The 22140-nt window shown below is 29.6% G+C and overlaps 1 protein-coding gene and 1 long non-coding RNA gene across 6 annotated transcripts; both read right to left on the minus strand.

The window, feature by feature from the left end:
* Positions 1-16622: 16622 nt before the first annotated feature.
* LOC149881660 (uncharacterized) lies at positions 16623-19230 on the minus strand. Of its 5 annotated transcripts, none has more exons than XR_016445163.1 (6): positions 18611-19230; positions 18156-18320; positions 17758-17948; positions 17445-17522; positions 16914-17215; positions 16623-16787 (listed from the first exon to the last, which is right to left on the minus strand). XR_016445163.1 is itself a non-coding variant. In XM_090067366.1 (6 exons), the coding sequence occupies exons 1-6, from the start codon at positions 18684-18686 to the stop codon at positions 16767-16769; spliced, it is 855 nt and encodes a 284-aa protein (XP_089923492.1). In that variant the 5' UTR covers positions 18687-19230; the 3' UTR covers positions 16623-16766. The 5 variants fall into 5 exon arrangements, 4 of the variants coding, with proteins under 4 accessions (XP_089923492.1, XP_089923491.1, XP_089923493.1 ...); XM_090067366.1 differs by having other exon boundaries at positions 17445-17486; positions 17700-17948; XM_090067365.1 differs by having other exon boundaries at positions 17700-17948.
* Positions 19231-20684: 1454 nt separating this feature from the next.
* Positions 20685-21702, minus strand: LOC149881661 (uncharacterized). Its single transcript, XR_016445164.1, has 2 exons — positions 21083-21702; positions 20685-20945 (listed from the first exon to the last, which is right to left on the minus strand). It is a non-coding gene; the product is annotated as an uncharacterized LOC149881661 (long non-coding RNA).
* Between the last annotated feature and the right edge of the window lie 438 nt (positions 21703-22140).

The following is a 22140-nucleotide window of genomic DNA, read 5'->3' on the forward strand; positions in this document are numbered from 1 at the left end:
AGTGGCAGCGTTAACCACTTCTCCTGTGTTTGCGTTTTCCGGAAAATCCGGAGTGCTGAGAAGACTGTGGCTGGCTTTATACAGCACCTCTGACACAAATATTCCAGGTCAAGTTTTCATTCGAATCTTCACTGACGGAGAAATCAATGTAGGGAATTATGCAGAAACCACGGAAGGAATTGGAGTGGATCAAACAGGACTTGCTACCGATTTGCTTTTTTCACCATTGGGAGGAGCTTTTTACGCCAACTCTTTGCAGGGATGCAACATGTATAACACCACTTCCTTGGGAGGATATTTCACATTGGACATGCCTTTTAGAAACGACATCTCCATTCAACTGGTTAACAAAAATGCAACAGCCATCACGTATTGGATTCAACCGTTCATTTCCACACTTGCTTCCATTCCTGCAACCATCCCTCTTTACAAGCTGTACTGCAGAACGTTTCGATATATGGATACCACTTATGGCAGTGAATACGTTTTGCTGAACACCAGCGGGAAAGGAAATGGTGTGTCGTTGAAATACATCAGGATGCACGTCATTGGAGCCTCTGGAAACTGGTGGGAGTCCAGAGTCAGAATGTACGACGGAAATCTACCTCCAGGTAACGGCACTGTTCTCACTCCTTGGACACCGTACAACACCAACAATTACACGTATTTTCCTGGTTATGACGGTGACAGCACATGCATCTTTTCCTCCTCAGGATTGGAAGATTTTTATTTGTCGTCATGGAACGGCTCAAATTTAACTTCCTTCAACAACAAATCGACTGGACTTTTGTATCAATCCACATCCTCCATCGGTTCCACCACCACCATCTCTTTTTACAGAAATTTCGGAGAAGCAGATTCTATGCCTACTGTCGCAGCTGGTAGAAGACTCGTTGTCACGCTCAACTCTGGTGATGCTCAAGTCGGTCAATCCGGAAGCTTTTACCTTCTTCTAGGACAAGTCTATTACTACGCTTAAAAAATCGCAGATTTTCCACGGTTTCAAAGAAACTAAAAATCACTTGCGAAATTCTATGGATCTATTATACAGATGAAATAAAAAAATGAAAATGACTTAAATAAATTCTTCTTGCTATAAAAAGATGAGTATTACAGAACAAGAAGAATTTGAGGAATTCCTTTACAGTGAACTACCGGAAATAATTAATCCCACTTTTGATCCAGAATTACACAGAATAGCCATACAATTCCACGATGATCAACACAAAAACAACATGCACAAAGAATTAGAGAAACGCGAAGAGAAAAATATAAACATCTTTTTCCATACTTGAACTGCAAAGAATAAATTAAGTCATTCACAACCTTTTTTTTTCATTATGTCATCTCATAATGAAAATCCACAAAAATGGAAATACGCAAAAATACCAATGAGCCAGAATCGTAAAACATGACGCCATCTTGAATGCGCCAGAATCGTAAAACATGACGCCATCTTGAATTCATTAAGTATTTTAAAAAAATGTTAATGCGTCAGAATCGTAAAACATGACGCCATCTTGAATGCGCCAGAATCGTAAAGCATGACGCCATCTTGAATGCGCCAGAATCGGCAAGTCTTAGTAGTCACTAAGATGGATTTGTGTGTGTGTTTCCTAAACACTAAGATGGATTTGTGTGTGTGTTTCCTAAACACTAAGATGGATTTGTGTGTGTGTTTCCTAAACACTAAGATGGATTTGTGTGTGTGTTTCCTAAACACTAAGATGGATTTGTGTGTGTGTTTCCTAAACACTAAGATGGATTTGTGTGTGTGTTTCCTAAACACTAAGATGGATTTGTGTGTGTGTTTCTTAAACACTAAGATGGATTTGTGTGTGTGTTTCCTAAACACTAAGATGGATTTGTGTGTGTGTTTCCTAAACACTAAGATGGATTTGTGTGTGTGTTTCCTAAACACTAAGATGGATTTGTGTGTGTGTTTCCTAAACACTAAGATGGATTTGTGTGTGTGTTTCCTAAACACTAAGATGGATTTGTGTGTGTGTTTCCTAAACACTAAGATGGATTTGTGTGTGTATTTCCTAAACACTAAGATGGATTTGTGTGTGTGTTTCCTAAACACTAAGATGGATTTGTGTGTGTGTTTCCTAAACACTAAGATGGATTTGTGTGTGTGTTTCTTAAGATTCTTGTAATGAAAACTTAAAACTCTATGAACGATTAGGTCTTGTCATCACCAAAATTCATCGTGGAATCACCTTTGAGGAAGAACCTTTCATGAAATCATACATTGATGGTAACACCAATAAAAGAAAAGACGCTAAAAACGACTTTGAAAAAGAATTTTTTAAACTTATGAACAACTTAAACACCATGAAAACTTAAAACTTAAACACCATGAAAACTTAAAACTCTATGAACGATTAGGTCTTGTCATCACCAAAATTCATCGTGGAATCACCTTTGAGGAAGAACCTTTCATGAAATCATACATTGATGGTAACACCAATAAAAGAAAAGACGCTAAAAACGACTTTGAAAAAGAATTTTTTAAACTTATGAACAACTCCGTCTTTGGTAAAACCATGGAGAATATTCTAAAGCATGTTGACACCACAAGAAAAGAAGTCATAAAATTATCCAAAAGTCCTCGTTATGATCGGTACACCATTTTTGATGAAAAACTCATCGCGATTCACATGAAGAAAACACAAGTCACTTACGATAAACCCGTTTACTTGGGAATGAGCATCCTCGACATCAGCAAGACTTTAATGTTTGAACACCACTATGACTACATCAAACCTAAATACGGTGATAAAGCCAAGCTGCTCATGACCGATACCGACTCGCTCATTTATGAAATCCAAACTGAAGATTTTTACAAAGACATTGCTGACGATGTTAAAACCAAATTTGACACGAGCGACTTTCCTAAAGATCATCCTGCTATTCAAAACGTTGGCTTCAAAGTAGGCTTAAATAAAAAGATTATCGGCATGTTTAAAGATGAAACAGGTGGAAAGCAAATCACACAATTTGTTGGACTTCGACCCAAGCTCTATTCTTACTACATCCCTGAAGAAGTTGAAAAAGAAGATCAAGAACATAAAAAATGCAAAGGAGTCAAAAAGAACGTGGTTAAAAATCATCTCACTCACCAAGACTACTACCATTGCTTAAAGTATAAGAATGAACAGCTTGCAACCATGAACGTTTTCCGATCTCATCATCACGACATCTACACTGAAAAAATTAACAAAGTCGCACTCAGCGCTAACGACGACAAAAGAATTATCTTAAAAGACGGAATTCACACACTTGCCATCGGTCACTACACAACAAGGCTTAACACCTTGTGATAACACTCAGATCAAAAGATTTTTAAAAGGATACACGCTTTTTAAAAACAATCAATATCATCCTTGAATACTGAAAATCGGCGTTTGAGACATTATTTTCATAAAAAATTGAAGCGTTTATTTTGCGTTTTGCATCGGTGTTCATGCTCATGCGCCAGAACCCGCTTTTGCCTATATATGGCAGCACACGCCTAAATGAAATTAGCTATTTAGTCTTCAATCTACTAGAGAATTATCTAGTGCACAAAGAGCGTTCGAAGAAGCTTGCCTCTTTCAGCCAATAATTATGATTATTTAATGGAATACGTATCTTGTAATAAGTTATTTAAATAGATTTAAGCATATTTCTACTAGTAAACATGATGTTAATTTATTGCCTTTTAAATTCTCACAACAAAAAATCAGGTTTTAATTTAAATTATTAACACAAAAAAATTCTGGTTGTAATTTAAAGGTAAAAAAAAAAAAAAAAAAAAAAAATGCAGTTTTCAAATGTTCTTAAAATCTCGTTGGTTTTTTTTTTAATATCACATCAAGCAACGCACAAAAAATTTTTTAATTTTAAATTTATTTCTTAAGTAAAGTTCAAATTTTAAACCTGTTATTGCTATACACACTGTGTTACATATGCTTGTTACATATACTGTGTTTCTTAAGTAAAACGATTTTCTCTTTTTAAATTGTCCAACAAAATCTAAAGTACAAAGTAATTAAACCACCCAATCAAATAATATTTATGTTAAGCATACAATAGTACACCGAGTTCGTTTATTACACCATAATTCAGCTATCAAATTAAACAATAATTTAACAAATTCAAAAAAAATGTCAGTTAAAGAAGATCGGTAAATACAGGTTTGTAACTTTTACGTTTAAAATGTTATGTCTTTTTATCGACAGTGCATGTTGAGCTTGAAACGTATCTGCATACAGTACTGCCGCCAAAAGGAGTGCATTGTTGAACTGGGCTTTGTTTGCAAGTAGCTTGGGCTCCTGTTCTACCTGCAAGAACTGGAGATCGACCAATTTCAAGCATAGAAAGTAAAATTATTAAAGAAACTATGGTGATGCCAAAAATGCGAAACATCTCTTTCATCACTTGTGAATCAAGCAGCAAAACGACAGCGAAATTTAAAAACGAAGTTTTTTTACGTTTTTTATTTTTTGAAGCGGAGTAAAGCTTGATAAAATTTAATCAGATGGCCATGATTCCACTACCGATTATGAGAAAGGTATTTATACTTTAGTTATAAAACCTCATATGCCCAACGAGATGTTTAACTATAGTTACGAGGAAAGCAATCAATATCTGAAATAATACTTCGATAATAAGCAATCACTGTCGACTATAGCAACAATTTGCTAATGGTCTTTAATGCATAGTCTTTAAATTAAACAGGTAGCCAATAACAAGTACCGCTAATATTGCCAGGAAACAATATGTTCCTGAAATCTTGTTATTATATAAGAAACGGAGAAAGAAAACCTAAGTGATCATATTTTTTTTTTTTTCTTTTTGCAAACTGAATAAAAAAAAAAACTTCAAATTTATCAGTGCAGTAAAATTTTCTAACAAAAAATTAAATTTTTTTAGAGGCTCACATAGATATTTAACTCTTGAACAAGTTGAAAACTTTCTAATAAGCATACATAAATATTAAATACATACATACATACATACATACATACATACATACATACATACATACATACATACATACATACATACATACATACATACATACATACATACATACATACATACATACATACATACATACATACATACATACATACATACATACATACATACATACATACATACATACATACATACATACATACATACATACATACATACATACATACATACATACATACATACATACATACATACATACATACATACATACATACATACATACATACATACATACATACATACATACATACATACATACATACATACATACATACATACATACATACATACATACATACATACATACATACATACATACATACATACATACATACATACATACATACATACATACATACATACATACATACATACATACATACATACATACATACATACATACATACATACATACATACATACATACATACATACATACATACATACATACATACATACATACATACATACATACATACATACATTCATACATAGATACATACATACAATTTGGGAACGGAAAATTTCTGCATCGACAACCTTTTACTTATTCGGTTTCAGCTGAAATTTCGGTTCAAAACACAACCGAAGTTTCGGTTCATCGTCGGTTACCGCAATAAACCGAACCTTAATGAGGAGATTTTTTAAGTTTAGATTTAAGTCTGAGAAATTCTCGTATACAAAGCGAGAACCAAGTTCATTTTGTTTAATTTTTCGACAGCAAAAAAAAGACTGGAAAAAAAAGACTGGAAAAAAGGACAAAAAAAGAAAATTATCTAAAAGACCTTTTTTTGGAATGTAAGACTTTATCAACATACATCGCCCGAAATGTTTGTCACAAACAAACGCGCTAACTGTTGAAAAAAAAGGTCTGGTAACAATATTACATATTCAGGTATGTTTGTAAATTTTATTTAAATATTAGGATGAACTTGCGAATGAAAACAGAAAGGTCAAAGAAAGTAAATGACTCAAAATAAATACTTGCTGTACAGTCATGTATTTGTATCAGTCTTTAATTTGCTTTGATACTTAAAATATAATTTTATAAACTATTGTTTGTACTGTAGGTTCGAACTCTGATACCGACCATGATCAAGTTATAAAATCAGTCTGTGAAATAAAAGGATTGCCTATCAAGACACTATTTTCATTTGTTGCCAACACTAATAAATATGTTTGTTTGATGTGCCCGGAGAATAGAAAATTTGTATGTCGGCCTGAACCAAATCTGCGAAAACATTTTTCTTGTTCATAAAAAATTTGAGTACCTTTACGATTCTCAAAAAAAAATTACTTGTTCAGGATAACTTAGTTGGGATGCAGAACAAAGATGAAACAGATGAAGCTGTCGTAAATTGCATTACTCAAGATAGCCGTCCTTTTAACGATTTTCATAAACCTGGTATGCAACGCCTTCTAAACATTCCTGTTCCACTTTACAAATCGTCTCATCGAAAGACAACAGCAAAGCAATTGAGAAAGCAATACTATCAATACAAGAACGATCTTAGGATTAAACTTAAGTTAGTTACCCATATTGCCCTAGCAACCGATTTGTAGAAGAATAGGGTTAGATTCTATTGGCTTCGCATAACAGCGCATTAATTAACAAGGAAGTTTAAATATAAATCAAATATAGTTTACTTTCTTAGATTTTATGGAATGCAAATAAGGAACAGACTTACAGCGATCGTGCAAAAAGAAATTCCTAAATTTGAAATTGATACTAAAGATAATACTTCCAAACAACATACTAAAGTTACTTCCAAACAACAGACAACGCTGAAGATACTAAAAAGGCGATGGGAATTATTGCTTTACAACTTTCGTGCGTTTGTGAAAACTTAAATCTTATTTTAATTCATGGAAAAAAATTGTGCGCCGAACCATCCCAGAGCTTATTAGATGGCACATCAGATATCGATGAGGATCTTATTTATTACAATAACTACAATGAAAGCGATATCGAGTCTAATGAAAATATATCGTCGGACAAACAGCTTGAAATGCACGATGTAAACAATCAAGTAGAAAATGCGTGTACTTATAAAAGTAGTGAGGAGGAAGATGCATTAACAGATGAAACTGTTATTTTTCATCCATCAGATTATTTAGGTTAAGCAAAACTTTAGCTCTTGTTAAAAGATCTTCAAATTTGCTTTTGATGTGATTAAGAAACAGAGACTAAACATAAGAAACTTATCATCAGATATTCATGCTCGATTTAAATTTTTTAATGATTTGTAAGATAATTAAAGCTAAAAGTGATTATAATAAAATTACTATAGATCCTGTTACTATCGATGGGTTATAACAGAAAAACAGATTAGTAAACTCAAGAAACTAAATCTGTTATCAGAAGATTAGAAGTTCCTAGAAATTTTACACTATAATCTTGCGCCGTTCTTTGAAGCAACTAAACCTCTCTCTGCTAGAACTTTTCCAACACTTCTGTCAACTAAATTTGTCCAAAATACGTTAATGAACTTTCTTGAAAATGAATCTTCAGGGAAATGTTTTTATCACAATCATCATCTTGGTCGAGAAAGAAAACATGTTACGAAGTAGTCTTCTCATCTTCATGAAAGTATACTTTATTGAAATGATACCTTCAAAAAAAAAGTTACAAACTTTGCAAGCATGTTTCTTTGATCCGACAACTAACGAGTGTCTTACAGAAAAAAAATATCAGGAAGCAGAAAGTAAATTATTGAAAACATTTTCAAATGCAATGCTTCAAAAATATCCTCGATGGTCAACGTTTATAAACACTTGTTTGCAAAATGACCAAAATCAGCCGAGAAGTGGTTAGTAATAAAATATTGTTTGTTTTTAAATTTAAATGTTTTTAAATTTATGTAAATAATTTTTATAAAAAACTGTTATAAAAAGATTTTCATAACGACAAATATTATTATTCATTTTCATATTCGGAAGAGACAGATTCAAATATTCGATTCGAACTTCAAGGTTCCCTTGAACAGCCCGTGAACCACAAAAAATGGATTTGCTAAATCTGCAACATTGTGTGGTGTCAATCTATGCATAGAAAAAATACAATCAAAGTGAAATATCAAAGAAGTGTTATCTTTTTTCAATTACGCTTTAAAGCAAAAAAAATTGGAAACTTGATGAAATTTTGTACAAATATGAAAAAGATAATCCAAATTAGCCTCTACCCAGCAGGCAAAAGCTGAATTTATATTAAGCTATGAACAATATAAGTCATAATGATATTAATTTTTAATGAGTGTTAAGTAATAAAATTACATGCTATTACAACAACGAAATATTTTCATGGTTACAGTACATAACATTTTACTAAAATAATCATGATCTGAAGGATAGAAACGTTATTCTGAAATTGATATTTTTATTTGTAAATATAAATGTAATTATGATAAAAAGTGCATCATTTAGATTTATTTTTACAAAAGGTGCATCATTTAATGTAACTGAGAATCGAAGTAATTCACTTAGTTTGCATTTTATATTTTTTTATGACGATGTAGAAGAAATTTTATACATTTTATTATGAAATATGTCTTTTAAAAATGAGATTACGGGGTTCGGCTATTTGACAAACCGAAAAAATTGTGTGATTGTTTTAACTGTAGTTACTAAACATTTTAGCATTTGCAAGTAGAGCCGTGGTTAGGCTCACCCACACCTCAGCGATTTAAGGAGCTCTTTTTTAAATCTAAGGAGCTTTCTTTTTTTTTTTAAACTGTATTAACTAAGGTATGGTTTTGGAAGATTTATTTGGTCGTAATATTACGGGTTTACAAAATACATTTTGAATGGGGCTCGGTGATATGGTTAACGGATGCCTTTTTCTTGCTCCAGCCATTTACGGAAATCGTTTTTGATAAAAAAATTTATGCCTACTTGATTTACAATTTTTACAAATTTTTTTAAACGGTCCATGTCTCACCCTTAACATCTTTGATAATGCGTTAAACGAATTATGAAATATGTTTAGGGAAGTTAGAGTTGATTAACGGCTTAATTGAATTTTTTCCAATAATTTAAGCTTTTACAAAAATTGAATATTTTTTTCCTAAACAGAGTTCATTTTTTGCAACAGAATCGCTTTAGTTAAATAATATACTATGGAGGTTTTTTACTTGTTTACTAAAATGTTGTATGAGATTTTTTACTACAACGATAGAGATCTCATTAAAAAGTCTTTTATTCATCAGTAAAAATCTCGTATTAAATATTTAACTTGTCATTATGAGATTTTTACTCCCTGCATAAAAATATACTTTTCGGAAAAATATATTTTTCACTCCTTAATCTTTAAATTACTTAATAATGTAAAAGCAAACGTTGAATCTTCTTCAATTTTTTCTAGAGACAGGAAGAGAACATTTCTGCCTCTCCCCCCCCCCCGCCCGTTTTGAGCCAGCGCAGGTTGGGAAGTGGAAACAACTAGAGGCAACCTTTAAATCTTCTTGCATACAAAATATCTAACAACAACCGCCAGTGGCTTTTACTTCTTGATTGGAGCAGGCCTCCAAATCAAAACCTCCAGCAGCGGCCGCTAATCGGAAGGCGGAAGGTACTGTAGGTAGAGGTACAAACATTCTGCCCGCAGAAACATTTTGGGAGGCGGACGGCAATGGGATTGCACCTCTAAAAAGAATTCGTGTTTCGGTATAATGGCAATTTGCCGCCAGGAGGGATTATCAACGCTGATGCGTTATATTACCATAGAAAATAACATATAATTAAAAAGCGCAATATAAAGAAAGTTTTCGAAAAAGCGCGCTCCGTCGGAAAAGCGATGTAGTCAAGGATGGGAAGCAACCCATCATGTTGATTAAACTTATCCCCAATTACAAAACCCCTCCCCAAAAACGGCCCGCATACATGCAGAATAATTCCTAACATTATAACCCAGAAGTACCCATACGCAGGCAATTCTCCTTAATACGCTGCTTTTCTTACCAATCAGTATGTTAAAACAACATAAAATGACTTTGTTACTCGATAAAAGTAAATAAAATAACTTACTTTTTACTTACTAAGTAAAGTATTTCAAAAATAAAAATTTACTTTTACTTGTAATAGTAACTAACTTTTTTTTTTCAAATTACTTTCATGAAAGTTGCCTTTGTTAACTTTTGTTACTTTTACTTTGTTTACTTTTGTTACCTTGTTTACTTGTTTACTTTTTTTACTTTGTCACTTTTAATTTTTGTTACTTTTAAAAGTAATTTCATTTTATGATGCAGTATTCTTTTACTTTTTAAAGTAAATATGACTTTTTTAAAATCTTATATTTAACAACTGTTCCATAAAATTTGAGACTGGCTTTAAACTTGAATAAAAACTTAAATAAACACGATAAAAAATTTTTTTTTGGTACGTTCTTAGAATTAAATATGCAGAATAGGAAAATAAAAATAAATATGTCACAAGACTCCATATCTTCGAATTTGATCAAGTCTGGTATTGGTACCTTGTACCAGCTTTTGTACAGCATTTAGGTCAAGTCTACTGGCACAATAACAAACCCGACGCTCAAGGTTTGATATATTATTTGTAGACCATTCATTCTTGTACACATCCCGCTCAAGCATTGCCCAAAAATCCTCTTTAGCACGAGCTTCTGGTAAGTTTGCTGGATTGTCTTTTTTTTGAACAAATGATATCTCCTGGGTTTTTAACCATTTTGTTACCGATTTAGCATAGTGAGATGTTGTTAAATTGGGCCAAAAGATATGCTTGGTGTCTCGATAATATTTAATAATAAAAGGTTGCAAGCGCTTTTATAAACACTCTTTTAAATAGATCTCTTGGTTTACCGCTTGGTCAGAAGGAACAATGTAAATAGATGTGACCCCTTGAGGGGAGATTGCCATCCATAAAAGTAATTTTTTTTCAAATTTTGCAACATCATAATACTTAACAATGTCTGGTATCAATTTTTGATCATTTGAATAGTATGTATTATTACCAGCCAGTGTGCTATTCGACTAAGTAGAGTATGACTCATCATCAATAATAAATTCATGGTTGCAATATTTTCAATAAAGTCGACCACATTTTCGGCGACCCCAAAGCCTCTGTTCAGGAGTTCTGCTTGGTCTTTTTTTTCTTTTATAACAAAGAATAGGCCTTTTAAAGCATGTTAAGATTAATCTGATGATGCTTTTGCTACAACCAAGTCTTCTAGAAGCCTTTGAAAGTGACACACCTCTTTGATTGTTAAGCATTTTCCTTAATGCGGCTGTTTTGTGTATTAACAGTAGGCCTTCTTCCACTTCCAGTTTTGCGACCCTATGGTTTAATTTGATCGTAACTGTTCATATATCTATAAATTGTAGCTTTTAAATAGCTCTCCATCTTGAAATGGTTCCAAACAACGTGTTTTCCATCTTCATGTTTTTTTTATAAAAATTATATACACGACTTTTTAGGGCTTGTTGATTTGTCATTTTTAATTGTTATCTAAACAAAAAATAATCAGAGAATTTATATGCTAATTGAAAGAGGAAAGATAGAGCTTTCATTTGATACCAAATACTAATTATTTTGTCAAGCTTTCTAATTAAATATTGCTAATTCAAGTTAGTCTCAAATTTTATGGAACAGGTGTTACATATGATTTCTTTCAAAAATAATTTACTTTTACATGTAAAAAGTAAACTACATTTCGATGCAAACTGTTTGTATAAGTAAAATCTAAACAACTTTTTAAAGTAAATTACTTTAACGTAGCTTACTTTTAAAAATTATTTACAAAAGGTAAATAACTCTTTTATGTTAATTACTTTTACTTGTAAAAATAAATTACTTTTACAAATAAGTTACGCATTTTTAAAATTAACTTTACGTAGGTAATTTTTGCATTTAATATGTTATTTCTTAAAAAATTTTTTTGAAATGTAAATATATTTAATAAACTAATCTAAGTTATGTAAAGTAATTGTTATTTAAAAGTAACTACCTTTTTTACATCAAAATAAGTAAAAGTGTCATCCCATAAAGCCAAGTCTTTCTTTTATATCCATTTAGATTTCTTGCTGCCTGTAAAGTTCAGCGAAGAAAACAGTAAAATGGGATGCGTAAGAGCAAAGTTTTCGACTCTTTGCATTCGGTTCGTCTATGATTAAAAATAGTTCTTTTTTAATAACAAGTTGAAGGGAGTTTAATAACAAGTTAAGGCATCCAGCTGACTCATAATTATAGATTGGCTCATTGAAGGTTGCTTTTAGATTTGCTGCATTGTCTCTTAAGCAAACTCCAATCTTTGAAGAAAATTCCCACTCCTCTGCAATTGTTTCGTTAAAAATGTTTTTTGCTGTATACCTTTCATCAAATTGAGAACGAGAAATGCAGAAATTGACACGGTTCCAGTCTTTGGAAATAAAGTGAACAATCATTCCCAGATAGCCATGAAAAATGATGCATCAAGAAAGATTGACAGCTTCTAATTGTACCAACATTTCCTTGAAAGCAACTTTTATCTTTTCATAAGTTGGATCTAGTAAATTTCTGTAGAATTTTTCGCTAGCAACTTCATAATTTGGAGCAACAAGAGCATTGTGCCTCTAAAACCCAGCATCATTGACAACAAACAACGATTAGAGGTCAAGAACTATTATTTCAAATACTGATTTGTGAAATTTTTGGCATTTTTCAGAATTAGAATCAATTTTTGAAGAAATTTGAGCCCAGTTTGGAATTGTAGATTTTAATATGTCAGTTCTTTGTTTTTTCGATCGTATGTTGAAGATTGGAACTGTCTTTCTCTTGTTTGATTTCAGTTCAGGTTCTTCATTTGCTTTTGGATTTTCTGAACTTTCTGGTGTAAGTTTGATGTCAGGATTATGTCTCATCAGGTGTGAGGTAAGTCCATATAATCCTTGTTTTTTTGGGTCGTCAGATCCTCTTCAAACTTTACCGTTGCAGATTTTGCACTGAACGGTTCTTGGATTGTTTGCTTCATTTAAAAAAGTATTTCCACACTAAACTTGTTCTTTTTGAATCCATTTTATTAAATGAAGTATCAGGTTTTCAATGTCGCTGGTTTGAGTCAAGAACAAATGTTAAAATATCATTTACAAGCATATTTATTGTTAAGATATATAACAATTACTACACAAAAAGTTCCCTTTGGTCAATCATCAACGATTCGCTCTTTGGACAAATATTAACTATTTCAATAATGCGATTCCCTTGGACATTAGTTTGGCACGGAAAAATTCTCGTGTAAATGCAATTTAAAGCGGCGTCCTATGATTTAACCGAATCTTAAATTTCAATTTAGAACCGAATATGAGAAATTTATTACACAACCGAAAATATTCAGGAAAAAAAATTAGAACCGAAATAATTTCAATCGAATTTTCGATCGAAATGTCACAAATGTATTTAGAACCAAAAAAATTTTGATCGAATCATTAATCGAAATGTCATAAATAATTTTAGAACCGAAAAAATTTCGATCGAATTTTCGATCTAAAGTCATAAATGATTTTAGAACCGAAATTCATTGAAAAGGTTTACAATCGAAAGTTCTAGCACCGAATTATTTTAGCATTTCTAAATTTTATAAGTTTTATACTTTTGTAGATATAAGTTTAAAGCGCTTGCTATTTGGAATACAGTCTTACAGTTTATGTTTATTTTCAAAAACATTTCGTAGTTGGCGGAATAATAACAATAGAATGGAATGTCAAAAAGTTGAAGGTGAAAGAAGAAGTTCACTCCTCTACATAGCTGGGAATAATTGCGTTTACAAAATTTGTCGTTTTTTAAATTTAGTTTTATTTTATACTGAAATATCTTTAGATAAGATTGTATTGTTATAAATATATATTTTTTTAATTGAAGCAATTGTAAATTTTCATGACACTTTTTTTAATTTTTTTAATGAAACAATTGTAAATTTTTTTATGACATTTCTATGAGTATGTGTGTGTACTGTCTATAAAGTTAAATATATTGATTTAAATTAGTGTTAACTAAAAACTATCTTGTAAAAATCAATTTCTAATAAAGTTTTTAAATTAAATTAACTTAAAAAAAGAAAGGAGTTTGTAATTCGATCCAAATTTATTCGGTTGTAAAATTCGGTTCCAAAACTTTCGGCGCAAGGAGGATTTTGTAATTCGATCCTGGGGCCAATGCTATAAACAATTCGAAGTTTTTTTCGAGAAAAAAAATCTTTCGTAAAAACGCAATTTTTCACGTACGAAAAAAAGTTCGTAATCTCGAGGAATTTATCGCTGTTTGTATTTTTTTCGGCCATTGCTATAAAGCATAAAACGTATACGTCACTAAAATTCACGAATTTTTTTTATCCGTTTACGTCATTGATAACAACAATTTTTTTTTTTATTTTTATTAAGTAGGCCTACTTAACAAATATTATTAGTTATAAAGTAGGCTGTGCTGTCTATTCTATTTTTATAAATATTTTTACATTCTATTATTTGGTGTTTAAAAAACTGTGTAAAATTAAAATAGGAACATGGATTTAATTTTTTCGGATGAAGACTTAGATTTCGAAGTTGCAGAAAATGAGCTTCGCCACCGATTGCCTCGAGAGGTTGGTGTTTAAAACATTACTTAAAATTAATAAATTTTGATGTTTTTTTTTAATGATTTTTTATCGAACAAAATCAGAAATCATACTAAATATGCGCAGAAATTATATTTTTGTTTTGTTTTTCAATTTCATTTTAGTTTAATGGTCGCTTTTTTAACGAAGATGTTTCTGACAACGTTTTTCGAGAACAGTATCGAGTACCAAGAGCTGTATTAGATTTTTTAGAAACTAGGCTTAAAGATGATTTGCAACATTATACTAAGCGAAATAAAAGCATTTCAGTACGTTTCCAGATAATGGTATTTCTTCATTTTATTGGCACAAATGTTTTTTTTCATGTTCTCAGAGACTGTCATGGAATCTCTACCAACACAATTTATCGTATTATACACAGTGTAGGAGAAGCTATTTTCAATGTTAGTGTATTAAGTTAATAAAACTATTGAAAGTTTTACAATGTCATATAAAGTTGCTTATTATTTTTATTTTAGTGTGAAAATTAAAAACTAAGTTTAGTAAAGAGAAAAATTGTTATCTTATAAGATTAGATTCGACAAGAGATCATAAAATGGCCGAATGATTGCTCCACTCTTCCACAAAAGTTTATGGAAATCGGAGGTTTTCCGTGCGTATGTGGTGTTCTGGATGGGTCTCATATATTCCTTTCTAACCCTCCTCAAGCAGATGAAGATTCTCTAATCAATCGCCATCATGTCCATAGCATAAATGCAATGGCAGTATGTGGACCCGACACGTCCATATTTTATGCATCGACCAACAGTCCAGGAAGGTGGCATGATGCACATGTAAGCCTGTCACTAAGTTATATTTTACAACTGTTAGTTCACTAATGCTGGGTATTCAACTAGTACGTGACATTCTTCGGTATGTTCATATTGAACATACTATTTGAACTATTATGATTGCTAATTAAAATGTAACTTAGACTAACTAATATAATGTATTATAATGTAACTTACAGTAAATTTAAATATTGTGATTTTACTACTATTAGGTTCTAAGAAATTGTAACCTATGGAACAAGTTTGAAATTGGAGAGCTTCCATTTAATGGAGCTGTAATTTTGGCTGACTCTGCGTACCCATGTCGAGAATGGTTAATTCCACCTTTTCCTGGTGATCCAGACGGAGCTCAAAAACGTTTCAACAAAGCACAGAGAAAAACTAGAAACATAATTGAGCGATGTTTTGGCATTGTCAAAAACAGGTTTTATGCTTTGAAAACTGGAATTCGTTTGCATAAGGTCGAAGATGCCTCTAAGCTTATCATGTGTGGATTTGTTATCCATAACTTGTGTATTCAACATGGAGACAACGGTAATGACTTTGAAGAACGCGAAGAAGAACAAGCTGATGAAAATCTAGCTCAAGAAAATCAGAATGATGGAGCTTTGAATAGACGATTACAGCTACTTAACTACTTTACTTAAAAGTATTGTTTAAAAATTCATATACAATTTGCTCTAGAGCATAGGATCTATCAAAATAGTTTGGACATGGATCATAGATTTGTGCCTAAATTAGTTGAATTAAAATTGGAAAAAAATTCACACAATGACTTTTTAATAAATGCAAGAAATTTTTATAAAATATTAGACCATAAAAATATGTTTATATCTGTTTTTATATAGTATGTGTATTTTGTTTTTTTATAGAACACGCTTAAAAAAAAATTAGGAGATTTGTTAGCTTTTGTTGTTAGGAGCAATTCTTATTAAGAGTATTTTAAAAAGGTAAAAAATGCTTAATAGCATAAAATTAAGATATGATCGTATTAATATTAAACTAGATTACAAAATAAATTTAAAATATGAAAGATATTGTTTTGTTTAAATTTTAAAAACAACCACTAGCCAATGCAATACCTTATATATAGTTATATATAGTTGTGATGCTTGTATCTATTTCACATCGCAACAGCATTGGTCTTAATGTTTGTGTGAAGTTTTACAGAACTTATTACTGTAAGGTAATGGTGATAAAAAAAAATGAAATAACAAGAACAATTTCAGGTTGAAGTTATATTTTTATTGTTACTAAAAAATGTAATTGGTCATGGCTTTACAGTTAAATACCTTCAAGGTGAATGTTTAAATATAGTTATACAAATTTTTCCAAATTTAACATAAAATTATGATGTAGCTCTTCTCTTAATGCTCAAGAATTTCCTCCTAAAACAAAAAAAATTTGTTAATGATAAAGTTATACTAAATACAAGCTACAAGTTATACTAAATACAAAAAATTTGTTAATGATAAAGTCATACTAAATATTATTACAAATTAATTTTAAAATACCGTTTCTGTATTTACAAAATGTTGCTGGTTTGAAGGTTGCAATTTCTCATTCATTAGCTTTATTGCTGTTGTGTAATATATTGTTAAAGCCTTTTCTTTTCGAATTTGCTGTTGTCTGAGAGCAACGTCCAATTTCAGAAGTTTTACTCTTAATTCTTGTTCTTTTTTTAATCTTTCTTTTTCTAACCGTAAAACACTTACTTTCAATTTTTTAAAACTTCCATCTACCAGGAGACTTTCTCTAGCTTGTTTTCTTTTTAATTTTTTTAATGCCCCCCTTGATGGTTTATTTTGAATTGAATCTAAAATTTAATTCTAGGTGTCAAAACAAGATCAGTTAACTAAAATAATAAGAAAGGTGGTTTAGATTCCTTTAAAAATAAGAAGTTTTTAATGGTTTTGGAAATACTAGTTGTGTAAAAATTAAGCACAAATTGATGTTGTCTGTTATATAATTATAAGTCTAAAACCTACAATTAACTAAATTAAACAACTGAGATTTAAAAAAAATTGATTTATAAATTGCATTACCTTGAAGTATCTGACAACTGTCACTAACAAGAGTGGTATTGTCTAAATTAGGGGAGGACATACAATCAAATCTTGCATCTAATATAAACAATCAATTAACTCTATAAACTATAGAAATAGATATATATATATATATATATATATATATATATATATATATATATATATATATATATATATATATATATATATATATATATATATATATATGTATTTTATAACACAACTAGTCTTAACCAACAAAGAAAAATATACCAGACATAGACGAAATAAAAGAAGCTGTATCAGAAGATTGTTTCAAAGTAAAGTTTACTTCTTTACTTGATGAAGAAAGGGTGGCAGTGGGAGTGGAAAGTTGGTTGGGAGTGGATGACAATGCATCATCTGTTGTACAAAAAGAGATATTAAAATCAGGAACATCGATTCCAGATACATTTATTGACTTCCTGTCAATAATGTCTAAAACAACATTATCTAATTCTGTTAGTTGTCTCCCTGCAGCACCTTAAAAAAAAAAAATTATATATATATATTTGTATATATAATATATATATACAAAAATATTTAATTATATATATATATATATATATATATATATATATATATATATATATATATATATATATATATATATATATATATATATATATATATATATATATACACACACACAGACATATATAAATATATATATATATAACAAAACTATACCTGTTTTTAGACTCTTAGCAAAATTTTGCATTGTAGCTCTTCGCAAATAATCCCACTCTCTACTACGTAGCTGGTTGATATCTTCAATTTTTGCCCCTAAACTATTTAAATGTGACATTATGTCTTCCCAAATTCTATTTCTATGCCTCATAGTAATAGATGGACCTAAAAGTAGATGAAATAAATAATCAATATATAGTATAATATAGTCTTATATAGTAAAATACTAAATATTCTATAATAATATATTATTTTATAATAGGAATCATACCAAAAAAAGCTTACCTATAATATATATATATATATATATATATATATATATATATATATATATATATATATATATATATATATATATATATATATATATATATATATATACATATATATATATATATAAAATATAATGCAATTATACATATTTTTATTTAAATAGTTTGCTAATTAAAACATACCAAGCTTCCCAAGAAAAACCTCTTTGTTTTCTCTAATCTTTATTGCTAGTATCATTTTAAGTTCTTTAGACAGCATTTTATTTTGTTGTGTATTTGTGTATTATTTTGTTGTGTATTTGTGTATTATATGGCATATTTGTTGACTATTTATACTTTTCTTTAGTCAAACATTATGAAAAATTTGTTTAACCAAAATTACTATCGAAAACCTAACAAGGAAAAACAACAAGGAGCTGAATAATCGATTAAATGCAGATTTTAAGTAATTAGTTTATTATGGAGTTACCAAAATCCTTTTCAGTTTTATCTATAAAATATCTACATAAAAACACAAACAAAGAATGTTCAATGATTTTGAAGCGCTAACGTTGTTCCAGCAATGGCCGCCAAAAATCACGAAGAAAATATCTAAAATTGAGATCAAAAATCTATCTGAAGTTTTTTTTCGAAAAAACGCATTTTTTATCTGAAAAGGCGATTCCCTTGTTCGTTTTTAGCATTGGATTTAAAAACGAAGTTTTTATCTTAAAAACGGAGTTTTTTGAATGTTTATAGCAATGGACTTTTTTTTTCTTCGCTTTTTACGGTAAAAACTACGTGTTTTACGGAAAAAACTTCGTTTTTTATGTTTATAGCATTGTTTATTTTTATAGCACAGTTTATGTTTATAGCATTTTTTTTTTTGTATTACATTTTGTATACACAGTTTATGTTTATAGCATTTTTATTTTTATAGCACAGTTTATGTTTATAGCATTTTTTTTTTTTGTATTACATTTTGTATACACAGTTTATGTTTATAGCATTTTTATTTTTATAGCACAGTTTATGTTTATAGCATTGGCCCCAGGGGCCAATGCTATAAACATAAAAAACGAAGTTTTTTCCGTAAAACACGAAGTTTTTACCGTAAAAAGCGAAGAAAAAAAAAGTCCATTGCTATAAACATTCAAAAAACTCCGTTTTTAAGATAAAAACTTCGCTATTAAATCCAATGCTATAAACGAACAAGGGAATCGCCTTTTCAGATAAAAAATGCGTTTTTTCGAAAAAAAACTTCAGATAGATTTTTGATCTCAATTTTAGATATTTTCTTCGTGATTTTTGGCGGCCATTGTTGGAAAATCTTCAAAATCATTGAACATTCTTTGTTTGTGTTTTTATGCAGATATTTTATAGATAAAGCTTAAAAGGATTTTGGTAACTTCATAATAAACTAATTACTTAAAATCTGCATTTAATCGATTATTCAGTTCCTTGTTGTGCTTCGTTAACAATGCATGCATGAATTTAAAATTCCATACTTATTTATGAAGGTTTTCGATAGTAATTCTGGTTAAACAAATTTTTCATAGTGTTTGACTAAAGAAAAATATAAAGAGTTGATAAATATGCCATATAATACACAAATACACAACAAAATAATACACAAATACACAACAAAGTAAAATGCTGTTTAAAGAACTTAAAATGTTACTAGCAATAAAGATCAGAGAAAACAAAGAGGTTCTTCTTGGGAAGCTTAGTATGTTTTAATTAGCAAACTATTTAAATAAAAATATGTATTGCTACATTATATTTTATATATATATATATATATATATATATATATATATATATATATATATATATATATATATTTACAAATGTTATAGTATAAGTATGTAATATATAGTATATATTAACATAATATAAGTATGTAATCAATCAATCATATTTCTAAATAAAGATTTTACATTCGAGTTTATATACAAATAGTTATAAACTAATGTAAAGTAAGCTACTAACAGTGCTAATGATATATAACAAGGGTAATAATAATGGCAATTTAATCATTCTATTCAAAAACAGCAGAGATATATTACAGTATATAAAATTAACAGTGATAACATGATGTAATGTATAGTATATATCAATTTTATATATATCTAATATATATATATATATATATATATATATATATATATATATATATATATATATATATATATGTATATATATATATATATATATATATATATATATGTAAATATATATATACTTCCAATAGTTTTATTAACTTAATACACTAACATTGAAAATAGCTTCTCCTACACTGTATAATACGATAAATTGTGTTGGTAAAGATTCCATGACAGTCTCTGAGAACATGAAAAAAAACATTTGTGCCAATAAAATGAAGAAATGCTTAGTATAATGTTGCAAATTGCTTAGTATAATGTTGCAAATCATCTTTAAGCCTAGTTTCTAAAAAATCTAATACAGCTCTTGGGACTCGATACTGCTCTCGAAAAACGTTGTCAGAAACATCTTCGTTAAAAAAGCGACCATTAAACTAAAATGAAATTGAAAAACAAAACAAAAATATAATTTCTGCGCCTATTTAGTATGATTTCTGATTTTGTTCGATAAAAAATCATTAAAAAAAAACATCAAAATTTATTAATTTTAAATAATGTTTTAAACACCAACCTCTCGAGGCAATCGGTGGCGAAGCTCATTTTCTGCAACTTCGAAATCTAAGTCTTCGCCCGAAAAAATTAAATTCATGTTCCTACTTTAATTTTACACAGCTTTTTTAAACACCAAATACTAGAATGTAAAAATATTCATAAAAGTAGAATAGACAGCACAGCATACTTAATGACTAATAAAATTCATTAATTAGGCCTAATAAATAAAAATTACAATAAAAATTACTATTATATAACTACTATGTATTACGGATAAAAAAGTTCGTGAATTTTAGTGACGTATACGTTTTATGCTTTATAGCAATGGCCGAAAAAAATACAAACAGCGATAAATTCTTCGAGATTACGAACTTTTTTTCGTACGTGAAAAATTGCGTTTTTACGAAAGATTTTTTTTCTCGAAAAAAACTTCGAATTGTTTATAGCATTGGCCCCAGCAATGAAAGTATACTTTTCGGTTCTAAATTCTTCGGCTATGAAATATTTCGGTGATATTTTCGAGAATAAATATTTTCGGCTCTATCATGTGACACGTTTAAAGCCGTATTGCTAAACTTAAGAAAAGTTTATTCAAGAAAACAACGATTATTTTAACACTTTATAGATTATATAATTAATTGTTATATTTAGTATATACCTATTTATATAAAAATTATACACATAACAACAATATTGTCTTTTAAATAATAACGATAAAAAAAACATTACAAGATAAGAATATTTATCTAAAATGAATTCAAACAAGAAAATTAATTAGTTTTCAAACAAAGCCAAATCTTATTTCCATTAACTCTCAGGCTTAACATTTAATTTTAAAAAAAAAATCATTTTTATCAAAATGATAATAACACTATGATGCTAAATAAAGCTTTATGATATCTATTTTTGGAAACATTTTAAACCGAAAATCCGGTCGGAACTGAAATCTTAAATATATCCGAAATCGGAACCGGAATTTTGATTACGACCAAAACTGTAGCCGGAATCGATGTCGAACCGGATTTCGGTTGATCACAACTTAACAGGAAGATGAGATTGTTTTTCTTTTGCAACCAC

The sequence above is a fragment of the Hydra viridissima genome, unplaced genomic scaffold (assembly GCF_058129835.1).
Source record: "Hydra viridissima isolate aposymbiotic clone 2 unplaced genomic scaffold, HvirCarnegie_v1 scaffold_11, whole genome shotgun sequence".
Lineage (NCBI taxonomy): Eukaryota > Metazoa > Cnidaria > Hydrozoa > Anthoathecata > Hydridae > Hydra > Hydra viridissima.

Excerpts from the sequence above, each read along its gene's own strand:
- LOC149881660 (XM_090067365.1), bottom strand. The coding sequence starts at position 18,686 with ATGCTGTCTAAAGAACTTAAAATGATACTAGCAATAAAGATTAGAGAA. Across the intron at positions 17,949-18,155 it reads TGCTAAGAGTCTAAAAACAG|GTGCTGCAGGGAGACAACTA; the intron begins GTATAGTTTTGT and ends TTTTTTTTTAAG. Across the intron at positions 16,788-16,913 it reads ATTTTGTAAATACAGAAACG|GAGGAAATTCTTGAGCATTA; the intron begins GTATTTTAAAAT and ends TTTTTGTTTTAG.